The sequence below is a fragment of the Pituophis catenifer genome, unplaced genomic scaffold (genome assembly GCF_029215685.1).
Source record: "Pituophis catenifer annectens isolate HBS135680 unplaced genomic scaffold, rPitCat1.0.hap2 SCAF_11, whole genome shotgun sequence".
Classification (NCBI taxonomy): domain Eukaryota; kingdom Metazoa; phylum Chordata; class Lepidosauria; order Squamata; family Colubridae; genus Pituophis; species Pituophis catenifer.
The window spans coordinates 24,967,157-24,991,232 of record NW_027256891.1 but is presented as its reverse complement, the minus strand read 5'-3'; the positions used below and the strand labels follow the sequence as shown (position 1 = coordinate 24,991,232).

The 24,076-nt window shown below is 41.1% G+C and overlaps 1 protein-coding gene across 3 annotated transcripts; it reads right to left on the bottom strand.

Annotated features, from left to right (window-relative positions):
• Window positions 1–943: 943 nt before the first annotated feature.
• RADX (RPA1 related single stranded DNA binding protein, X-linked) lies at window positions 944–22,644 on the bottom strand. 3 transcript variants are annotated; one of them, XM_070951901.1, is made up of 15 exons: window positions 21,723–22,644; window positions 20,237–20,379; window positions 18,724–18,916; window positions 16,745–16,853; window positions 15,152–15,243; window positions 14,950–15,072; window positions 13,825–13,932; window positions 13,224–13,391; window positions 12,360–12,520; window positions 11,808–11,950; window positions 9,773–9,841; window positions 8,561–8,640; window positions 4,728–5,027; window positions 3,760–3,924; window positions 944–2,724 (listed from the first exon to the last, which is right to left on the bottom strand). In XM_070951901.1, the coding sequence occupies exons 1-15, from the start codon at window positions 22,468–22,470 to the stop codon at window positions 2,585–2,587; spliced, it is 2,742 nt and encodes a 913-aa protein (XP_070808002.1). In that variant the 5' UTR covers window positions 22,471–22,644; the 3' UTR covers window positions 944–2,584. The 3 variants fall into 3 exon arrangements, with proteins under 3 accessions (XP_070808002.1, XP_070808003.1, XP_070808004.1); XM_070951902.1 differs by having other exon boundaries at window positions 4,728–5,024; XM_070951903.1 differs by having other exon boundaries at window positions 12,360–12,517.
• Between the last annotated feature and the right edge of the window lie 1,432 nt (window positions 22,645–24,076).

Below are 24,076 nucleotides of genomic sequence, written 5' to 3'. Positions count from 1 at the left end.
GACTAAACTCACGTTGGCTTTGATGGGGAGAGCCCGGACGGCGCTCAAGAGGCCGGCGAGGATCAGAAATCGTGCAGGGCTGGGTTTCCACCCGCCCTTCATCGCTCGGTGGCTTCAAAAATAAAATCCAAAAACGCGTCGAAAAGCATTCGATTGCCAAGAGCCTCCCGTTTCTCCTCTGCGTTTAATCTGAAATTACAATCCTTTGGCAGGTAAGCAACACCGCTCCTCCCTGGTCATTAGATCTTGCGTTGCGTCAGCTCAGTTCTCTCTTTGCTTATCTCAGAGGAATAAAACGACCTGATGCCGGAGCCACAGGGCAGGAACTCAGGCAGCTAATTTTCAACCCCACCACTCGCAACTCTTGTTGTTTCCACACAACTGCTTTCAAAGCAGGCATGCTGGCTGAAGGACTCCGTGCAGGTTTTGAGCGCCCTTCCCTACGCACGCAGATACAGGTGAGACGGGCGGCCTTTAGGTAAAAGAGCAAGGTGCTTAGTCTGCAAGGTGTTATGTTCCCATCTAAATAAACACGAGGGAATTTGAGGGAAAATGGCCAATCATAATTATTCCGGTAGAATTCATCTAAGTTTATTTATCTTCGAGTCTTGGTTGATTTCTAGTGACTGCCTGGACTAGTCCCTAGAAGTTTTGTTGGCAAGATTTTGGAAGTGGTTTGCCATGGCCTCCTTCCTAGAGCTGAGGTGGTCACCCAGCTGGCTTTGTGCCTAGAGCAGGACTAGAATTCCCAGTCTCCCGTTTCTAGCCTGAGGGCGACTACACCTCCGATGTTATAGTCTTGCAAACGCTTTGGAGACACTTTAAATTAAGAAGCCAACAGATTCATCTACATTAAATAAGCCTTTTTTTAGGGAAAAAAAATCAAAACTTTGTTACTGTATAACGTCACTTTTATTTTAAAGCATTTTTTAAAGCGAAACCTCGCTTCAAATGAATGTTATAAAAATACATACAGTTTGAACATATCACACTGATTTTAGAAGGGTCTAGGGCTCATTACATTTTTTTTTTTTAAACCCGGGTTTGAACACTGAAATAACATGCTGGCTCTATCAATCTTTTGCAATTTAATTTTCTAATATTGGTCGTAACCATCAACATCTTTGGCAAATCCTGTTCCCCCCCACTACCTCTCCATATTGTGAAATAGTAGTAGGAATCAGAGGAACTATTTGAACTAAGACGTTTATATAAATGCATTTATTCCAACTGGAAGCAATGCATTAATACAACTTCTGGCACTATAGACAATTACATGCTTGATACATTTTTATTCTTTCTTTCAGTACAACATTTTTTTTCAGACATCATCATCTTAAAATCAATATATTTAAACAGAAGTGAACTGCAGGACATTATAATTGTTATGAAAAAATTAAAATCCTAGGAAAAAAGGAAAGATTTTGGTACCAAAAGGACCAAGTAGGGCATCTGTCAAACCTGACATTTCTTGAAAGAAAGGGGAGGCTGGAATTACTGGCATGGTGGTGGTTTCAGTCTGGGGAAGGAAAGACAGCAGCGAGAGAGGTTTTCAGGGCATACCCAACAGTTTCTCTGTGGCCCTGCCAATAAAACAACTACAATATCAAAGCAATACTGCAATACAATATACAAAAAAAAAAAAAAAAGGACCGCTCATTTCTTCCAAGTCACACTAAAAGGCACACTCACTTCTTCCACGGCTGAATACAAATACACACATGTTCGACTTCCCTTTTCTGGATGACTGGGCTGCAGCTGTACTATGCCCGCTCTCAAACCACGTGATCAGTTTTTACCCGTCTGCGCTAGACTGGTACTGCTGCACCCAAGACAGTTCTACTTCATTTCCATTCCATAACAAAACCCAAAATTACGACTCCTGATTGGAGTGTTTTGCCCATGTCCCCCCACAGCTCATCATCTGCGGAAGAGGCCGCAACCGTATAATGATCAGCTGGCAATGTAATCATGATCCAGAGTTGACAAAGCAAATCTAAGGTGCTTGATTACGGCAGTGACACACTCCCCGCTGCAGCATTTGTGCAGGCTCCACAAACAAGTTCCAAAGATGAACTCTGTCCTGGTGGCTTGCCTTCATCCTTCATCCAAGCCTTCTGCAGGCTGTTGATGAAAGGCGATTTAATGAGGCAACTTTTGAGGGAGGAAAAACTTTTTTTGCTCACTGCCCGCAACAAGCTTTTCATAATCAGACCAAATTCAGTCACCCAGAAAGCAGAGATAAGCAGCAAAAGAGCCACAGTCTTCCTATGTACGGCCTTCAGTTATCACAGGGCAGGATCTGACTAACGGATGCATTGCTGGCTTATCTTTTGCTACTTTAAACTCAAACAAAGGTTAAGAAAGCAATATGTGTGCAGTACTTGTTGCCAAAAAACACCCTCATTTGAGAGGCAAGTATCTGTCAAAACACTTTTGTAACATTCAAGTACGAAAGAACCAGAAACTTTCCTTAACCACTGCTAAAATATCCAAATTGCGGATAGCATAGCAGGAGAAAAACATTCTCTTGCAAGTTTAATCCTCTTCTCAGTTTACAATACATTTATGTCAAACCATGGAACTATGTTTGGTTGACTACATCAACTTCTGTTATCTTATATATTTTCCTAAGAAAGACTTCGGTTTTCTCGTTATCCAGAGGACAAACATCCAGAATACAGATGACACGTTGGTTCTCCAGGGCAGCGGCTTTGAAATCATCTAGTATGCAAACAGATAATGGACATGTTACACATTTGGGGAAAGCAGTCCCCCATTCATCAGTTTACCTAGGATTAATTCCAGAATGGTTGTGAGCAAGAACAGGAAAGGAAAATAATCCCACCCCCAATAACGTGGCAAGCCAATTACAACATAAGAGAAGAACCTTGCCTAATATGCAAAGCAATCGTAGCTCCAGGTTACTTTTCAAACCCTGCGATAGCAAGAGCGTCAGCCGTTTTGATTTTAAACAAAACCCGTAGATGACAAGAATTAAAAAGAGGGTAATGCCGTGATTTACAATTCTTGAAGTTAAACCGTGAGTCACGAAACGACCCACTCCACTGCTGAAATCCACCGTTTTTATTTTAAAAGAGCATGGCAACTTCTTATCTTTTACAGAATTTAGAGGAGTTACTCTTGACAGTCTTTTTTTTTAATAGCTCCCTGTTTCCCAATATAAAAATCTATAGAAACAAACTGACTGGCCCCATAAAGATCCCTTCCTTGATCTTCCATTATCTGGAAGATAGAAATTCTTAACATAGCAGAGAGAAAGTTGGCATTGATAATTTGAAGACAATAATTTGCAAGCAACCCACACTCTTGAGTTATAAATTCAAAGCCACTGAAGGCAAACCACCTGCAATGAAAATATATTTGTTTAAACATGTGGTCGGCTGCTTTAAATTCTTTATAGCTGCCAGGATAAGTATTTTTAAAAACAGAAAAGAAAAGAAAAAAAAAAGAGGAAGGGGAAAGTTTCAAAAGTGTCATTACTGGATAATAGTGCTGCTTCCTCTTCAGAAGAAAATAGATCGGTCCATCTAGATTTAAATGATTTTTAAGGCTACAAGAGCACTAGTCAGCAAAACCCTCAATCTGGCCCTCAATAAAATTGCTTGGAAGACAGCTCTACAGTGGAGATTATTATGAATTGAGCTATCAGATTCCTAAGACTTCATTTGTAATTGCTTATTTTTAGACAAGTGACAACAGCCATGTACAAATCACTGTTATCTGGAAGATACCTACCTGGAAGTGAAAGTAACTCAAAAAGTCCTCCTTGGTTAATGGTTTCCTGGCAAGGTGTAGTACCGTTTTTGTGAGAAGGTGCTGCATTTTGTGATGCCTCTTTGACTTGAAATAAGTAAGAGTCATTCAGGAGGGCAACCTCTACAGCTGTATCATGATTTACGCCTGTTCAAGAGATACGTTACTTTTGTTAATGCCAAAAAGCTGGGTTTATGAACTATAAAAACTGTCTTCAAGAATCTGGTCATCAAACAAAGCTTTAAATCCAAGAGTCAAGTCTCATGCTTCATTTCCCAAAGCTGCAGGCAATTGCCTGTCCAGCCTTTCCTTGAAAGAATTTAGGAAAACACCTGCATTCCTACATGGGTTGTTGTTGGGTTCATTTTTCCAATGTTTAATTCAAAACCAATGTCATGACTCGCTTTAAGCAGATAGCCAGTTTCAAAATATGAGCATAACTCTATTAATAGAGACAATTCACCCATGGGGTTTTTTTCCCCCCTTATCTGCCTTCCTTTCAGACTACTACAGTAGATTTTGAACTGTTTCTATCATTGTATTTCTAAACTGAACAACATATAGTTAATTGACCAGTGCTAAACCGGTAACATTCCCTGTTTTCCACATACAGCTTGGGGCAGATCAAGTATGGTGGCACAAATCCAGGAACGTTTGTTTTGCTTTTTAGCACCCTGAAAGTTTGAGTTTACTCTTGAAATTCCCTACTTTCAAGAATAATCTGCTTTACAACCTCTGTGGCCATATGGAAAAAGGTTCTTTGGGTAGACTAGTCTACCTTCCTTCCAGTTGCTCTAAAAAAAAAAAGAAAGAAAAAAAAAGTCCCATTCCTAGAGCAGCAAACATGAATCACGTGCCTTGTAGCACTTTGGGGCATTGTCTTTCTGGTTAAGACAAAGCTCCACAAAACATTCAATTTTCTAAGTGTGTCGACGTTAGTAGTTACTTACCGAGAATAGCCACTTGATAGTATTCAAGAGGACAGGCATTTTCAAAGTGACTCATTTCTCCGCTCGCCAGGCATTTTTCTGGCTGGAATTTGGCTGCTTGAAGATTGTATTGTTTCAACAGGACTTCTTTGTGAGCGTAATTAAATTTGCGAGGGAAGCTTTCTGGGAAAATCTTGCTGAAGTTCAAGTGCTGCGCTAAGTTCTCTTTTACGGAGGTCCAGAGAAGGCTTTCCCAGGAATTGTGACACATCCTTTGTCGATGAACTTTTTCAGATCCATCAGCTATTTCTTTGTTACCTGCTAATATAAAGATAGTAATCTGTAATCCAGATTTTAAATATTATTGAGCACCTCAGCTCCAGCTGTTTGACCAGGAAAGGCATTCAAAAGAGCAAGTCAGATGAGCTTGTTCAGCCTGTCTAAGGGGAGCTCCTGAAGACTTCTGAAGGTGATGTATATTCTAGAGCTGAGACAAGGATCCTGGCCGATAGAAAGGCAAACTATCCCTAATCTCTCCAGAGCTCTGAACTAAAAATCATCAGCTTTCACGAATGAAGGCAAATCTACTGTATTTTTCGGACTATAAGACACACTTTTTTTGTCTCCCAAAAGGGGGTGAAAATGTCTGTGCGTCTTATAACCTGAATATTGCTGAAGCCCCACCCACCCGCTTTTTTTTTTTTTTTTGCCTCCACACGCCCCATTTTCGGGCCTTTTTTTTGGGGGGGGGCTTTTTTCGCCCTGTTTTTCGGCTTTTTTTGGCCCGTTTCCGAGGCTTTTTTCAGCCCATTTTTGAGGCTTTTTTTTGGCCTGTTTTCAAGGCTTTTTTTTGGCCTGTTTTCAAGGCTTTTTTGTGGCCAATTTTTTTTGGAAAAAAATGGTTGGAAAAAAGCCTCAAAACGAGCCAAAAATATGGGCCAAAAAAAAAAGCCTGGAAAACAGGCTGGAAAAAAAACAAAAATGGGAGATGTGGAGGCAAAAAACTTTTTTTGTTGATTTCCTCTTCTAAGTCCATCTTATAGTCAGGTGTATCTTATAGTCCGAAAAATACAGTATGTGTCTCAGGATAATGTTGCAAGACTCAATCTTGGTCGATCTCCGGGACCAGAGGTTTAGTCTTCTGAGTTTTTGGATTCGTCCTGGAGCCCATCCTCAGGGAACTTCTCTCTACTGGAATAGGTGCTTTGGGCTATTCTGTGTTTCGTATTTATATGGCACCTTCCTGTTGGTTGATTGGTGTGTTGATAGCTGATGATTGGCTGTTGTTTCGGTATTTATTAAGCTGGTGGTAATTCAGCACTCCTGTTGACTGACAAGGGGCCCTTTCCCCAGGCACCTCTGGGTCCCGGTGACTGACCCAGATTGGATCTTGCATCATCAGCTTTGATCAAGTTCCAAATAAAAAAAGCAGAAAGCCAAACAAAAAAAGCCCTCCAAAAAATCCAATTCTGCTTTCAAAGCCAACCAATGTTACATGCAGGGGTGGTAGTCACTTGCTTTCCCTACCGGTTTGCAAATGTGAGCACACGCCCCTTCCATGCATGCGCCCGGCCTTCCACATATGTGCTTTGCTGGTGCGTGCGCCTTCCATAGGGCCTAAATAGGATGGCATAGAGCCGGAGCGGGTGGGTGGGCCCACCCACGACTTCCGCTACCGGTTCCGGTGAACCAGTCCGAACTGGCTGAATACCACCTCTGGTGACATGGGATTATCATCTGAAGTTGATCCCTGAAGGAGAGACCCTCAGTTGCACCAGTGGAAACAGCAAATTTTATACCAACTTTTTCATAACTTACTAGGAATTGTGATTTATTTTTTATTTTTTTGGGAAGCCCTTAAATTCTTTTGTGGCATGCAGGATTATGAATTCATTTATTTGATTGATACGACCGCCCATTTTTCTATAATGGGCATAATATATAAGATGTTAGGTCATTTTAAATCACAGCTATACAACCTCCAAGATCTGTCACCCAATTATTATTTGGTTTTTGCTTCTTCCCAAAGGGAAGTTATTATTAACTATATTTAATTTTTCACTAGATGAATTCAAAGTTGATTTTTGTTCTCATTCTACCCACTACTTTTTAAAAATGCACCCACAGGTGTTCTAAAATTTAACTGGAGCCGTCCGCTTGGAAAAAGTAGCTCACCCCAATCTAAGAATATTTGCCAATCCAATTCTGATACTGCTTGAGCGAGTAACCTTTCTAGCTTTGTAATAAATTCAATATTTTTAGATTCTATGGCCACTGATATATAGAAGTTAATCCAAAGACTAAAAAGAGATAAGCAGAAATGATAATTATAATAAATATAACAAGAAGTACTAATGTAATAGATAAATGCAATACAAATTAACTTTTATTTTATGATATAGTCCTTCCATAAACAAGTTGCTTAATAGCTCCTGACAGAAATCTAGCCGCTAATAGGACAGGTCATTATTAAAGACTAAAGTACATTACTAGATATTTTTTATGACTAGGAAAACAATTTGATAGTTAATTGAATGATTGATATGTCGTCTATTCTGCTTTATTTTTATACAGTCTCTCATTCATCTTTAATTTATATAATAGAATTAATGGCAAAGGCCATGAGATTATGTGATCCAAAATGCTGCATTCATGAAATGAATGAAAGTGAATAATGCAAAAAGCTGCATTAATGATTTCAATGAAAGTCTAAAACAACTGGATTACGTGTCTCTTTTGATGCAATTTGGAGGCAGGCATCCATTTGAGAGGAATATTAACCAGCACTGCAGCAAACTTCAATTGTTGGGTAATACCAACTGTCATGGAATTGGAATTCTCCTCCTGATCCCAAGGAACCATTGGCTTTTTTTAAAACAAACAAACAAACAAAAACTCTACAACTTAATTTAGCTATTTTGTATACTAGATCTGCATACCAGAATAAAATAAGGCAAAATAACCAGTATGGATCTACAATAGGGGTATCAAAGTCCCGGCCCGCAGGCCAGATGCTGGCCACGCCCAAGCCCGGTTTAGCGAAAGGGAAAAAAGTTGCGGTACGTCACGGGATGACGCCGTGAGTTGGATACCCCTGATGTACAAGATGCATACTAAATGAGGGGCCCCGAACCTTTTGAGCACCGGGGGAGAGGATATTTCTGCAGACCTGAAAGGGGTGTGGTTTCATGTGTTGCCTGCATCTCATGGATGGGGCTTCACTTGTTTGTGCGGGCTGGTTACTGACATGCTGCGGTCTGGAGGTTGTCCCACTGACTGGGGGTTGGGGACCCCTGTCCTAAAAAAAAGCACTGAGGTGGCGCAGTGGTTAGAGTGCAGTACTGCAGCTACTTCAGCTGACTGCTAGTTCAGCAGATCAAATCTCACCGGCTCAAGGTTGACTCAGCCTTCCATCCTTCCGAGGTGGGTAAAAGGAGGACCCAGATTGTTGGGGCAATATGCTATTTAGTATACTGTCTTTGGTATAAGCCGCCCAGAGTCCTCGGAGAGAGGGCGGCATAGAAATATGACTAATAAAAAAATAAATAAATCACATTGCTACATTCATAAGGAAGTACAACCGTTGCACCTAATAAGGAATCAATCTGAAATTAAAAAGCAAGGCTACCTATTCCAGGCAATGTCTTTACTACTTCTCCAATAAGCACAAAGGAGCTAAGCAACACAGAAAAATAAAACTTCACCTAGGCAACCATGTAAAAACCATATATATTAACATATTAACAATAACATCAGAGACGGAAGAAGCATATTATTACTATTTGTTTTCCACCCTAGTTTCCTGGAAGGTAAAAAGCTGTTACTAATATAATCTTCAGAGGCGAAGTACATACTTTTGTGCGTCTGTGCTGTTTCCATCACTTCTGCATTGTCTTTATTGGCAACAGAATTATCTTGCGAAAAATTGGGCAACCTTCAAAAATCCAAACAGATCATCACTGAGAGCAGCAAAATATCTGATCGTATTATGCATAATTATGATTTTTAATTCGTAGAATCTCGAGGTGACTAATCTTATGTTATGAGTCAAAAAGAAAATATGACAAAGCTGGTACGTGAGTATATGTTGACAAACACCCTGGGAAGGGGATTCCCCATCCTTCCCATATAATTTTCCCGCTCTTCCCCCTGCTCCAAAGCTATTGTTAGTAGTCTGGCTGGGGAAAACCAGATCTCAGGTGAATCACTAATACCTATTGAGAAAGCAGAGGGAAGCACAGCATGTACTGCCAATTAGAACAGGACAAAAATGATAAGAAACATGTGATGACAACATCACAGAAATCCAACCCTTACATATGTGCATCCTGACGTCTGACCCAATAATGTTAATTTACAGCAAGGGTGTCAAACTCGATTTCATTGAGGGCCACATCAGGGTTATGTTTGACCTTGGGGGGCCGGGTTGGGCATGGCCACTCAACATGACTCGTGTTGGGGGTGCCTGTGGTGGCCAAGTGGTAAGGCAGGACTTCCCTCACTCTCATTATAATTTCCTTCCTTCCCTCTTCATTCTCCTTTCTTCTTCCTTCCCCTCTTTCCTTATTTTTCCTTCCTTGTTCTCTTTCCTTCTTTGTCTTTCCTCTTTCCCTTTCTCCTTTCCTGTCCCTTCTTGCAGAGTAAAACAGCATGGACAGAAGACTCTCACATACCAGTGTTATTTGCCTCAATGGAAAGACTATATTCCTCTCCCCAGAACCATCTAGGACAGAGCTGTCAAACTCATGGCCTGCGAGCCAGATGTGTCATGCACTGGCCACGCCCATACCCAGTTTAGCGAAGGGGGGGAGTCATGATACGTCACGCGATGCCATGACAACGCGAGTTTAACACCCCTCGCGGTAGGAGGTGTAGACGAGGTTACAATGGGACACAGGTTAAGTTCCTTTCCCACATTATGAGCTGTACAAAAATACATGGCACACATCCTTTGCAAAAAAAACTGGAACTAAAAAATATATATCAAAATTGCTAGACAGCAAAATGAAATGTCACCGCTTTTTTAAAAAAAAATGCAATGAAATTACGAAGAATTGGCCACTTACATTCTTCTTTTGCTTGTTGACCTTGTCAAATATGAATGCTGAGAAGTCACAGGAGGGTGATCCGTGGTCCTTAAAAATAAAGTTAACAAGCATCAAGTTTCTTTGGAGGCGTCAATTATTTTACAATAAAACAGCTTCTTTTACCATGAGCTCAGATCACATAATTATGTTTCCAAAGAGAATCAAAACGCTTCCATCTATTACCAATTAGTTCTGTTTTGTATTTTTTTTTGCTCGTCTGTGAGGCTGGGTGATATTAAGCAAGAAATGTTTAAATGTACTGTACGATGATGCGAGTAAGTGACAGAGTGTATGAAGTGTTAGCTTTTTATAAGATATTGCTTGGAATTTGGTTCACCCTCCATTCAAGGCTCCCTCAACAGGAACTGTTAAAATAGTACTAAATTATAGATGATCGAGTCCAGCTGCCTGTTGAGTGAAGGAACCACTACGGGTGTCAAACTCGCGGCCCGAGGGCCGGATGCGTCACACACTGGCCACCCCCACTCCCGGTTTAGCAAAGGGGGGAAAAGTCACGGTACGTCACGTGACTATGTGAGTTTGACACCAGTGCACTACAGCATCTCTGACAGATGACAATTTGGCTTCCATCCAAGACCTGCAGTAAAGGAGAACTGATCACTTCACCCTGTAACCTGTACAGACTGACAGATCATAGGATCAAGCAGTTCCACCGGATACCTAGCCCTGTAATTTGAATCTATCGTTCTGGTCCTGCCCTCTGGGGGAACGGAGACTCAAGGGGACTATCTCCCCTTAGCGTTCTCTTCTGTGGGGCTAAACGTACCCAATTTTTTTTTTATAACTGCTTGGTTTCCAAAGCCCTTGTCATCTTGAAAATCCAGCTGTGAACAATGATACTGAGAACCACACACAATAATTCTATTCTGTTCTGACCTGGCTGCTAAACACAAATCCTCTGCAGTTAAATAAATGTTCCCTTTATTAGGGTCTCGCTCTCACAGCAAGCTAACAAGTCTGTCCGTCTGGAAGATGAATAGTTGTCTGCCATACCTATTCATCTTCACCCCCTGCACTTTATCCCCAGAGCTAAGGTGGGGCTTCACTAGCAGCGGTGGCTCTTCCGTCTTAAGGACTGGCCCATAGATTTCCACTGTTCTCCTCTCCTCTGCCTTCTGCGCATCCATGCGTCAGGCACTGGACCCAGCTGTCCCTCCTCTTCCTCATCAGCCACCTCCAGACCTGGGGCTGTTGACTCTCCATCTGAGAGCTGCCGGATGGCCCAGGCTCCGCCTCTGTCTCTCTCTCTCTCTGCCAGCTCCATTCCCTCTTCCCCCTCAGAGCTCTCAGGTTGCCTTGATGCTGGCTCTGACTCCCACACTGCCTCCTCATCTGATTGGGCTGCTGAAGGGGCTGGCGGCCAACAGGCCACAACAAATTCAGGTGGGGTCTCACCAAGGCAGCGTAAAAAAGTGTTTGCTTTTTTTAGCAGCTGTATCAGACTGCTAGCTCATGGTCTAATTTGTGGTGAACAAAGACATTCAGATGCTTTTCATTTGTACCTACTGATAAGGCAAGTCTTCCCCATCTTTTATCTGTGCCTCTCCTTTTTCCTACCTGGATTCAAATCTTCACGTAGACCTAGTGGTGGGTTGCTACCAGTTCACCCCGAATTGGACGAATCGGTAGCGGTGACGGCAGGAGGCTCTGCCCATCCGCTTCTACGGGTTTTGAAACCCGCCCCTCCATAGACCCCTGTTAAGTTCCATCCTATTCTTTTCAATGTGCTGAAAATTTTTGGGGCTAACCTTGGTGCTGCTGTTCAGGGTAGCTTACTAGATGGGGGGGGGGGGGGAGACTAGAAAATTGTTTTTCTTTTGTTTGGGGGTTGGATGTGTGTGTGAGACACCTCAACAGACTCAAGGAAGGTGTTTTCCAAATTTTTGACACACCAAGGCCAAAAGGTTTGCCATCCCAGGACTGTAACATAAAATACACAATTGCCAGAGAAACTAGAGGTTCTGTTCCACTTCAAAAGCAAACACTTCCTTACTCTACAGCTGAAATCCGTCTCTTTACACAACTCCTGGTTACTATGGTTTGTTGCTCCAGAGATGGCGACTTCTGCCTAGAAGTTGATTCTCTCGCTTGCTGCTGTTCTGACAAAGACGTACCTACTGATGAGCTTTTCTCGATCTGCAGAAATAATTTTAAATCAGACTTACACACTGTCTACCAGTTAGTACTCTCCTTTTTTTTTTAAAGTTAGATTCAGTTTCATTTATAGCAAGTAGCAGGGGAAAAAAAAAACCCACACAGGATCTTAACTAAGATATAAAGTTCTGTCTCAAACACCCTTCCAATTTATTTCCACTGCTTTAGTCAAACAATGTAGAAAACGATGACATATTTCAAGATCTTTTTTTAAAAAGGTCACGGTATCACGAAAGCTTTCTAATTTTACACATGTTCAAAATAAGAGGAAAAAAAATAAGTTAAGAAGTCATCACTACAGGTTCTTTAAATTCAAATACAGACTATCTCAGTTTTAATCATACTCATAATGTCTTGAGTGCTAGGCTATTAATGTTGAAGTACCATATACCTGCATTGGTGATTCTCCTGAGGCATCCTGGGAGGTATTGCTGCAGCTGACACATCTTATAGCACTAATTATCCCTTGAAAAGCAATGTGCTTCTGTTCCCTGTAGTTCAAACTGTCAATCTCCTTCTCAATTTCACTGATGGATATCAAAACTAATTCTTCTGAAATGCAATTTTTAAGGAAGACAGCACCAAATAAATACTGGTAGGTAAAATTCAGGTGGCAAGGAATCTAACATTATTGTTTTTTAAACTAGCACAGCACCATTGTGAATAAGTTTATTTTGCAAACAACTGAGAAAACCCGGCTTAGATTATAATACAACCCATAAACCTCCTTTAAGGCCACAAAAGTGGCAGACATCCTCATAAAGTTACAGGATGTGTCCTCTATTATGGGATGTGTCCAGCGTTCCTCTCATTCTCATCCCATTTAGGAGACTTTGTGTATTGTGCAGTAATTCCCCCAATTGTCTCAAACTGAGCTGCCATGAGGAGAGAAAGAAACAATCTGGTTGACAACCGTCATTCCATCATGAACAATAAACCGGAGACATACTCTGTTCCTCCATTTGCATGGTGATCTTCAATTAGATGACACCATATAAAGTCACTTTAAAATTCAAACACTGCCCAGATGTTTTTTGACATGGAGCTAAAAAACGACTCCAGTTGAACTACTAGTCTTACAAAGTTTAAAAGGGGATAATGAATGATGAAGAATGGTTATGCTTTGCTACAACCTTAACTAATGACAAACTCTCAGCACCTACAAATATTTCCAATCGGGCACAGGTGCACAGAAATATTTTGTCTGCAAATTTAAGGCTACTCCAAACTGGCCTGCAGAAGGAAATTGGCATACCATTCATATTTTTACAATATTCTGCAAATGTACGTGGGAGTGGCGGGAAACGATGGTATCCCCCAATGACGACTTTGTCCACGTAAGAAGCTTCCTCTTGGGTTCTCATCCACTGGATAAAGTTTTGCACTTTCGGATCTTTTATATATGGCTGGCCCTTGTGCCATCCTATGTTAGAGAAAACAAAGCAAAAAAAAAAAAGGCATGGCAGAATAGAATAGAATAGAATAGAATAGAATAGAATAGAATAGAATAGAATAGAATAGAATAGAAACTCTGTCACTTTAAATGTACCCTATTCGACATACATTAAAATGAAATGAAATAAGAACGCACGAGGCTGTCACTCTTGAGAAAACATCAGCTGAGTGCCAAATTAGGGGAAGTAATCAAGCCACTTGGGGCTGTCTCATCTGGCAAGATTCTTATGTAAGGAATAAAAGGAGGCAGCACTTTCAATCCTCAAAATTACAGCTCCGCAAACATGGGTAACAGAAACTGATAAAAAGGATAGGGAGAAAGACAGCTGACGTGATTTGATAGATTAAGATTGGAGATGAAGATAGGTGTTTTTATAAAAGAGGTTGTTTTGTTTTTTTACCTGAAGTAAACATTTGAGTTTTCATAGATGTTGTTAAATAGGCTGTACTGGAGCCATTCTCAGAAATATTTTGTTCCACTCTCATCTGGGTACATACCAAGTAGGTCACTAGAGAGGGAGAAGCATCATATTACCTATTTATTTATTTAATTGTCTTAGAAGTTACTCCAATCGAAGCAGATTCAAAACAGCATGCCATTCCTCATTTTTATTTATTTATTTATTTATAAAATTTATTGGCTATCCATCTTACCATATGGTAACTCTGGGCGGCTTACAATTACATCCAAGTTAAAATGTAAAAAGTTAAAAATCAAACCTTAAAACCATTTTTGTAAATCCCAATTAAAACAAAACTAATCGTAACTTTACCTACTGTATAATAACCACATACCAAATCAATTTTTACAAAAAGATGATTGGTGCCTATCCATGACTGTAATTGATTGATTCTGATACATGTAAGTTTTTAAAGGGTAAGTTTTGAAAGAGAAAAGATCAAAAGGGAACTAATTATTATAATTTGTAAACCTAACTCACTTTCTAAGGTTTTTCTGCAGCATTCAAATTATTTTTTTTTTCAGAACACTTTCTGCCACTGTGCTTATACAGTGCAGATTAAGAGATAAGAGCAGTATCTCTATCACTGTAAACTATAGAAGACAATCTCGTGTGCAGAGATGCCATGTGACACTGAAAAACATCCTGTGTGTACAGGAAAATAAAATGTTGCCAGAGGAAATGTAGAGACAACTGATTGTCTAGTTCCGTGATGGCGAACCTATGGCACTATGAAACAGGAGGTATATGCCTTCAACATGGTGTCAGTATTTTGCTGTCACTAAACCAGTTCTTGCAGTCTTCTACTGATGTTACTTAGTTTGGTAATGAAACGTCTGCAAGAAAACTACCAAGCTTGGGAAGCACCAAGGACCCTCACTTCAACCCCAGGCTATAAATATTCTCTTCCATCAGCTAAATATATGGAGTTTAGAATAAAGGAAATCCAAGAATTCTTTAGAGTTCATCCTTGTGAACTGTGACGAAGAAAATGTGTTACCCAATACTCCAATTCCGAACAAATTTGACAGAAAGCGATTAAACAGAGATTTATAGAATACGTACTTGGGTAAATTTGCTCAAATATATCTGGCTGAGATGTGGAAAACAATTCTATTATAAAAGGCTGTTCTGAGGTCCCATCAACAACATGTACCCAGCGATACGTCCAAAAGTCATCCACACAACCTACATAGACAGAATAAATGTTAATTAATCTATGTTCTAAACTTGTTTTTACAGCCAAACATATAATCTTTGAAAATACCTTTTTTCTTCTTGCGCTCGACCCGTCCAACATATTGTACAAGTCCAATGATGTCACAAAACTGATTTTGTGCTAACTTATCCAACTCGGATCTGGAATTCAAAGCACAACAGAACTTAGGGTATCAAAAAGATAAAAGCCACTAGATTCCAGAAATTTATTTATCCAAGAAAGTCACTAAATGGAGGCATTCAAACAATAAAAACAAGCTGGGCTACGACTTCACGTGAGAATTCGGTTCTCTCAAACTACCTAACCACAAATGTTTGTGAGACATTTGAAAACTTTATGGTCAAAAATGGCGACTGTAGGCAGGTGAGTTTTTGTATAGTTGCATCTCACACACCAATTATCTCCTTTTTAGGATTGGGAGGTCTTCCTTAGTCACTTGTGATTTAGTCGCTCCTATTTAGAGGCTACATTTGATGCAAAATGAAGTGGTCCAGGCAATGAGGAGTTTAATTTTGATACTCTATTGCAGTGATGGGTAACCTTTTTAGGGGGGGGGGAGAGAGAGAGAGAGAGCGAGAGAGAGAGAGAGAGAGAGAGAGAGAGCGAGCATGTGAAAGCAGGCCCACACCCATAATTCTATCCGCCTTGCCCCGCACATGCAACCCCCGCGATGGCACAGTGGGCCTGGTAGGCCTGTTTTTCTCTCTCCCCAGCCTCCAGAGCCTTTCTAGGAGCTTGGGAAGGGCGAAAATGGCCTTCCCCACCCCCCAACCCCGGAGGCTGGAAACGGCCAGTTTTTGCCCTCCCCAAGCTCCTAGAAAGGCTCTGGAGGCTGGGGAGAGCAAACAACATGCTGTTTCTGGCCTCCAGAGGGCCTCGGGAGTGGGTGGGTGGGGAAGGCCATTTTTACCCTCCCCAAGCTCCTAGAAAGGCCCTGGAGCCTGGGAGGGGGAGAGAGAAAAAAACGGGCCTTCCCCATCACCCCACGAGGCCCTCCGGAGGTAGGAAACAGTCTATTTCCTTACTTCCGGTGGGCCCAAAAGGCCTGAAAATCAGGTGGCCGGTGCACGCATGTGCGCCAGAGCTAATCTTGCATGCCCACTGATATGGCTATGTGTACCACAGGTCTGCCATCATGGCTCTATTGGATTTATTTTATGAGTGTGTTTACTATTTTTGAGAGGCATTTTGGTAATTTTTCTGATATTTAAGTGCCCAGTGCTTTTACAAAATAGATGGCATACAAATAAAATTAAAATAAAAAGTTAATTTATCATGCAATAGCTCTATTCATTTGGAATAAATGCACAGAGAATCTATTGCTTCTTTACAGAATTTTACCCTGGTTTCTTCTAAACCGAGAAAGCCATTATATCACACATGGTATACTTGTGGCAGCAGACTTGTGGCAGTAACATTCACAAATGCAGTTAATAATAATCTGGCTTTGTTGTACCATCTGAACACTGTTGATAGTACATACAGAATTAATATCTATTACCATATAGCATTTATAAACATCAGAATTTCATTTCTTTTTTAGCCTTCCTCTCAATTTTTTAACAGTAATATTCCAGTCTGTAAAAATAATAATAATAAACATAATAATAATACGGTAGTAATAATAGTAGTTATAATAACCTTGTTACAAACTGATATTCAACTTCAGGCAACTTCCATTCTGGTTTAATTTTATGTTCTGGAATGATGTTAATTTTAGCTGGAGGGTCTCGAACGTTTAAAGCGATTTCTAAAAAAGAATTAATCAGATGATGACAATTATGTTTGACTGAATTACCAACTACATTAGTTTTGTTCTAGTCATTTAAAAATATACATTTTTATAAAAGTCGGTTTGATGATCCAATTTTAAACACTTTGGGGAGGGCATGTGGCAAGTCACACAAACATGATGTTAGAGAAACTTGAAACAGGGCTTCAAAGGACAAGAAATTCCCCCCAAAGCAGCAGCTATTTTGAACTGTTGAGGACAGATATTGCATTTGCACTTCTTGGGAATTAAATCTAAAAAACCCCCGTCTCTACTACCTCCCTACCTTCGTTCTTTTCTTCCATCCGTAACTGCTTCTTCTTTTTAATTTATTAGACTTGTGTGCTATTCATCTCGCCTTTTACAGAACTGGCCTCTCCAAGGCCACTTAAATCACGGATAAATTACAAGAAATGTGCTACAGGAAAGAACGTTGATATTGGAGCACTAGAAATCAGCCTGAGCACTTAGATATATAGAAGAAACACAGAAAACCGCTAAATGGGAATTCTTTTCAAAAAAAACTACAGCCCACCATAAGTTTCCTTCTTTTTTTTCCCTACCAGCTGGGGAAAGAAAGCACGACTTAGCAAACTGTTTTACATTGAACAATGGTTATCAATATTCATAAGCAACAGGAGAATTTGGTTATAATAATCTCAAAGGAACAATCATGGGTGTCTACGAAAGCCAGCATTTATATTTATATAAACTCCCCCTTCCATATTCTTAAATTAATGCATCAAGACATTAAAAATAATAAATCGTTCATAGTGTAATGAGCTAATTAGTGCAATTTAAGCAATCTATTAGAATTGGCCATGCTATTCTTTTACCGTGTACTTCAAATTATTTATTCAATATTCTAACACAAGCAACCAAAAAAGAGCCTGCTAAATATATGACAGATAATTAGCTATTTAGACATCCTATTTATGCCACAGGAGGCCTTGCTTTTCTTGTTAATATTCTGTTTAACGTGCACCTATCCTTCATTTGGACCTTCCTCCTGCCAACATTATTTTTAACTCTCCGTTACTAACCGAACCCTATCAGCACTTCCAGAACACAAAACAAATAATATCTGCTTCCACTGACCTATTGAGAAATAGATTTGAAAAGTCTCAGACTGATGAACTTGAATCTAATAGATCACCAAGACAATTAGAATCACTGTCAAACTGTTTTAAATTCACCAACAGTTTTTCCTTTATTACTCCTTCTGACCAACAAAACATTTCACTTTTTTGACCACAGATTTTCTTATATATGCGTATGTAGTTATCATCTGCCTAAACCAATCTACTGCAGGATGAAGGTTTCTTTAAGGAAGGTTATGGGGCTGAAATCGACCATTCGGTATATTTTGGTAGATTGACACTTTCTGTCAATCTTTTGATTTAGGCAGGGCTGAGAATAACTGACCAGATCAAAGTCACCCAGCCAATTTCTGTGTCCAAAAGAAAATTAGAACTTTAGAAAATTAGAAGATACAAGCAAAAGCAAAATAACTGGAAACTAATTGTGGCAGGCAGAGCCCTCCTGACAAGAGATGGATTAGATACAGATCCCACGTCGTGTAGCCAAGTAGGGAAATGGCTTCCTGCTATTTGAGAATGATTACTGCAGGAGAGTGATTGGTTATGACAGTCGGTTTCTTCACTGCCTGAAGTAACAAACAAACATATATTCTTCGTCTCAGATAATCATTGTATGCAGGCAAAACGAATGGTCAGATAGACCTTTGTTGGTCAGATAGAGTGGTCAGATACACCAAATGCAAACTAATGGATTTTCTTTAAAAGCTATACCCCTCCCCCCAAAAAAAATCGTATTTCAGATACTTAACCTATTGAACTGAATCTCTTCATGTGCAAATCTTCAGGACTTGACTGTATTTTAGAAGATAAACTTTTTTTAACAGCATATTTTTCAAGCAGCAGCACGGTGCCGATTTTCATACTGTGATACCATTCAGGGCATAAAGAGCCCCACAGCACCATTAACACCATGCCAGATTGATCAGCGACATCAAAATAAGCCTGCAAATATAAGAACGTTTGCTCTTGAAAGTTAAAGGCCACATTACTGAAATGCTATTTTAAAGGCCTGAGGTTGAAGCATGCTTTTCATTTTATGCACTTTGCTCCTAAATTTATCATCAAAAATTATATGCAACACGCTTTACAAAAAACAGAAGAGTTTACTGCCCTTATTCAGAAAGCTTTTACATTAAAGGCAACATTCTTCTCTATATTTCCCTATGTAAGTTCAGCAGGATTTACTTTAATCAAGGGCGTACAATATTAAGCTGTGAAATTCCTATCTTACAAGCAAAAAATTCCACAGGAGCTGAAACTGGGAAGGAACAAGAGGGATTGAAAAAGGTAGGAACAAAGGGTTTAGTACCAACAAAGGAGAATATTTGTAGCTCAGGATTGAAATGAGGGATCCTTGGTGCTCTCTGAACTTGCTTGACTAGCACTGATGATTTTACCTAGTTTGAGTAATGAAACCTCTGCAAGAAAACAAGCAAGTTCAGTAAGCTCAGAAAACAAGTAAGCCCCACAAAGGGCTTAGTTTATGGTTTACTGCATATTACTGCATATTTACTGCATCTGTTTACTGCAGATTAACAAATGGAAAGCAAACGGAAGGGATGAGATTTTTTTTCTTCTTAAGACATAGGAATCACCATGGTGGATACCATGGGAATGAGCCTATACAAGGTGAAGCTCGTTTAGCAGACGGCGTGTCAAAATGGAACACAGTATCTGAAAACAAACAGTACCAAAAGTAACAACATAAGGGAAATTTTCAGAAGGCTAAACTACTCAAGTCTGCAGAAGGCATGTTATTTCATATAATTGTTACAGTGGATGTAGAATCATACCTGCTTCCCCTCCCTCAACACTGACTAAGCAAAATAAACACTTCTAAACAAATCCAATAGGTAATTATTTAATTGCATGTTGTTGTACTAGAGGCATGCGGTGATCACATCATTGCACAACGCCATGATTTAAGTACTTGTGTCGAACAACTAGTATATAAAGGTGGCATATGGACGATCATCACTGAGAAGTGTGTCATCATTCTGGCATCATTTTATTTTCCAACAGCCACTGCTGACATGGTGAGTGTTTGGGTTTGTGCATCTAAACACATACACAAACACACTGTGTTTGGTTGTATTTTACAAGCTCTTGACTATGTTTATTAAAACAGTAAGTCAGCATAAAAATGATTTTATGGATAACTGAGGTTTATCCATCTGGGATTCACATATTATTAACACAAGAATGTATTTTAGACACTAGTTAAAAAAAAAAAAGAAATCTCTGTATCAGAATTATTCCTACCTGATATGGCACATCTAGCTTTGTTTTTGGTTTTCCAAAATACCGTAACCGAGACTTATGGATGATTCTGACACGCAACGGTGGGAAGCTGAGTTTGCTTTCCCAGGTCATGGCCAGAATAGAGATGGATGTTGGTTTGAATTCTATGGGGGGAAACAGAGAAGAGTAAATATGAACTCAGAACTGGCAATGCTGCAATGAATCCATTGCTTTTGTATGATACTACTACAAATACTAACTTCAAAGCCATTGCTACAACATAACTGCTCTGATACTGACTCAAAAGCATGCAAATGTTAGCTGTTCGATTCAGATTCAAAGTTCCAAATCAAAAAGCATTAGAGCATTATTAAAGACAAAGCTAGTCGACAAATATTGAAAGTGCAGCAATTCAAATGCAACACCAAACCATAGCTTAGTGTTGCTTGAAAAAGCAGAAAGCTACTTCAGATTTATTTACTTAGGATACAGGAGAACAAGAAGCCTAAACCATTTCAGTGTAAGCCATAAAAACGGAATATTTCTCAAGCCAACAGGATCTCTGTTGTGGGAGGGAACTGGAGGGAAAGCTAAAGCAAGGCAGGATGTAATTCTAATAAATAGAGACTATGATTCTTTAAGTGAAAGTCAGGTTGATGTAATGGTTAAAAGCACCAGGAAGACCCTGAATTCTAATCCTGACTAGACACAAAGCCAGCTGGGTGTCTTGGACGGGGTGGGATGGGGTGGCTCTCTCTCAGCTCCAGGAAGGCAGCAAAGACAAAACACTTCTGAGAATCTTTGCTCATCTTGACTTCAAGGCCTCCTTGAAGCTCTTAGGGAGATGTCCAGGCAGTTGCCCTGAGTCAAGGCCGATTTTATTTATTTATTTTTATTTATTTGATTTGATTTCTATACCGCCCTACTCCCGAAGGACTCAGGGCGGTGCACAGCCAAACAATAAAACACATACATACAAAATTTAAAAGTAGAATAAAATCAAATTAAATAATTTTGGCCCTGACAGATTTAAAAGACATATACACCCGTACACGATTCCTTCCTGAGATTTTGGCCAGTAGCTTTTGTGCTACTCCGTATCTCAAACCAGAGTTTGACCGAGCCTTCTTCCTGAAGGGCAAACTACGGCTTACCATCCTGCCCAAACCTCTAAACTAGATAACCCAAATTTCTGAATCCAAGAAGAGTTAAAGAGCTGTTGTGCTACTCCGAATCTCAAATCACAGTTCGACTGAGTCTTTCTTCCTGGAGGGAAAACCATGGCTTGCCATCCAGCCGAGACCTGTAAACTAGATAACCCAATAATTTTATGAGTCTAAGAACAGTTACGGAGCATCCAAGGACGCCTCTCGCTTCCAATGTCATGTCTTCAAGGACATCCCACCCTTCCAATGTCATCTCAACGTCAAGGACACCCCAGGCTTCCAGTGCCATCCCTGCACTTTTCCCCATAGCCTTTCTCTGGGCCCGGCCCTCCACCACTTACCCTCCAGACTGACCTCCCTCAAGGGCTTCCTCGCCACCCACATCTCCCCAAAGGGATCGTCATTGTTCCACAGAGGAAGGTAATGCTTCCTGCTCCCTTTCAAGGGGAGCATGGTCTTCATGTGGCAGATTCTGAGCTGGGAGGGAAGCCCGGCGAAGACCGAAACCCCTTCTAGGATTTCCAGCTCTTCAATGCACACAAAGCCCGGGCTGAGGCTCCTTTCGTTGTACATGTAGGAACACTGGGTGATCTTGATTTGTCGCCCGGCGCCCAGCCCGTTTCGCTGGACCAGGCCGTTCAGCTGGGGGGCCAGGAGGCACTTCTCCTGGTAGGTGCCGTCCGTCACAGTTACGTCGTAGTAGTAGTAGGCCGGGCAGGGGGCATCGGGCACGGGTGGTGGCCCCTCGGCCATGTATCTCTGCAGGAGCAGCACCGTCACCGGGGTTGCCTCTGTCAGGGAGACCCTCAGGTCAGAAGCTTTGAGGACTAGGCCCAGCATCCTCTGGAGCCAAGAGTCTGCATGGGGGTTGGGGGCAACACTTGGGGGGCCTGGGGCCACTCCAGGGCCCAGGGCCCTTGACACGGTGCCCACTGTCCTTGATATGGGGCCCATGGCGCCTGAGATGGGCCCCTTTTCCGTCAATTGCCTCCTAGGTCCTTTCTGAGGGCCTTCTGGGCCCTCAGAGGGGCCCCCACTGGAGTCTCTCCCTCTCAGGCCTTCCTTTTGCCTGGCAGCGCCCTTCTCCATTCCCTTCCAGGCCCGGCCCTTCTCCTCCCGGTCACCGCGGTGACCTTAAAGCCTGTCCCCACCCCCCCTCTCCACTCTTCGGCCGCCCCGGGCGCCTCCCCGAGCTGAGAGGGGGGGAAAAAAGCAGGCCCGGCTTCCCCTCAGAGGAGGCCGCGCTCAATTTCTCCGAGCGCGGCCGCCATTGCTAAAGGGGCGGGGCGAAGGCAGGGAGCAACGACCGCTCGCTTTGAACTGGCCAATAGGGCCGCGCGAAGGTGGTCAGGAGGGCAAGGGCTTCTCCAAAAAAAAAAAAAAGGTGGGGGGGCGGGACGAGGCGGCCAATCAACGCGCGGGGGGCGGGATTGTTGGGTGGAATATTGCGGGGAGGGCTCGGAGGGAAAGGGGCGGGGGGCGCTCTGAGCAAGGGACCAATGAGCGCGAAGGAGGGCGGGGACAAAGGAGGAAAAAGTTTTCTTTATTCTTGGCAAGTTTGTCCTGTGATTTTCCTTCTTAAGGGAAGCCCCATAGCTTTCCAATGGGGTTTATTTTTAGAAAAATCCCCCAAGGCTGCCGGCTTTAAAAGGGCCATTAATCGTAATCATAATTAGTTTATTTGTCAAGCATATATAAGATAACAGGTAAAAGTATAAACATAATTTAAATACATGAAAAGAGCAAGTAAAAAGGAATATTAGGACAGGAACGCACGCTGGTGCACTTATGCACGCCCATTAAATTCTGGATTGGGCTGAATGATAAATCACTTTGATTTATCAAAGTGATAAATAAAAAAAGTGATTAAAAAAAAATAAAAGTATAGGAAAAAAAGTGCTTTGAAGAATTGGCAAGATATGAACCCTTATTTATTTTTTTTTAACTTAAAAAACAGAGAAACTTCTGTTTCAAGAGCTAGCTTTTGGAGAGGGCTTTAAAAGACCCTGTTATTACGATGCATTATCTGGGTTTTAGGAGTCGGTTGGCAGCGGCCAAGACTCAGCAGGAATCAAGTGGGACCCTGTCCAACTCACTCATTCTCTGCAGCTCAGGCACACAAAAAAGCCCCTTTTCGTAAAAAGGAAAGAGTTGGAAAAGATTTCGGATTATGATTTTCTGCCGTTTATGAAATCCCTGCAGCTCCTTTAAAAGCCAGTATAAAATGAAATATGTATATTAAAAAATGCAAGTACCCTTTACAAGGTACTCATGCTTTTCCAGTGGTTTGTTTTTTTTTTTAATCCAGAAAAGCCAAATCCTTCCAAATTCATGGATTTACTTCCCTTGTTGAGTATGCAAACTTGTTTAGTAGCCTGGATGGGAAACTATGGGAAACTTTTGAAGTCACCTGCCCATGGCGAAGAGTGGTTTTTTTTCTTATTTATAACCAAATGATTGGTTAATTAACAACACAATTATTCTGAAATAGTCAATTCAGTTCAGAATAGGGATCTTGGAATATATAGAATAACTGGATCTTGGAATATATAGAATAACTGAGCTGGAAGGGACCTTGGAAGTCTTCTAGTCCAACCCCCTGCTTAGGCAGGAAACCCTACAACACTTCAGACAAATAGTTATCCAACATCTTCTTTAAAACTTCAATTGTTGAAGCATTTACAACTTCTGGAGG

Bases quoted from the DNA above. Each gene is read 5' to 3' on its own strand.
- RADX (XM_070951901.1), bottom strand. From the start codon at position 22,470: ATGGAGAAGGGCGCTGCCAGGCAAAAGGAAGGCCTGAGAGGGAGAGAC. The intron at 12,521-13,223 runs GTATGCCAATTT...ATTGCATTTCAG, and splicing joins ATATTGTAAAAATATGAATG to AAGAATTAGTTTTGATATCC. The intron at 5,028-8,560 runs GTATGTACTTCG...TCTTTATATTAG, and splicing joins AACAGCACAGACGCACAAAA to CAGGTAACAAAGAAATAGCT.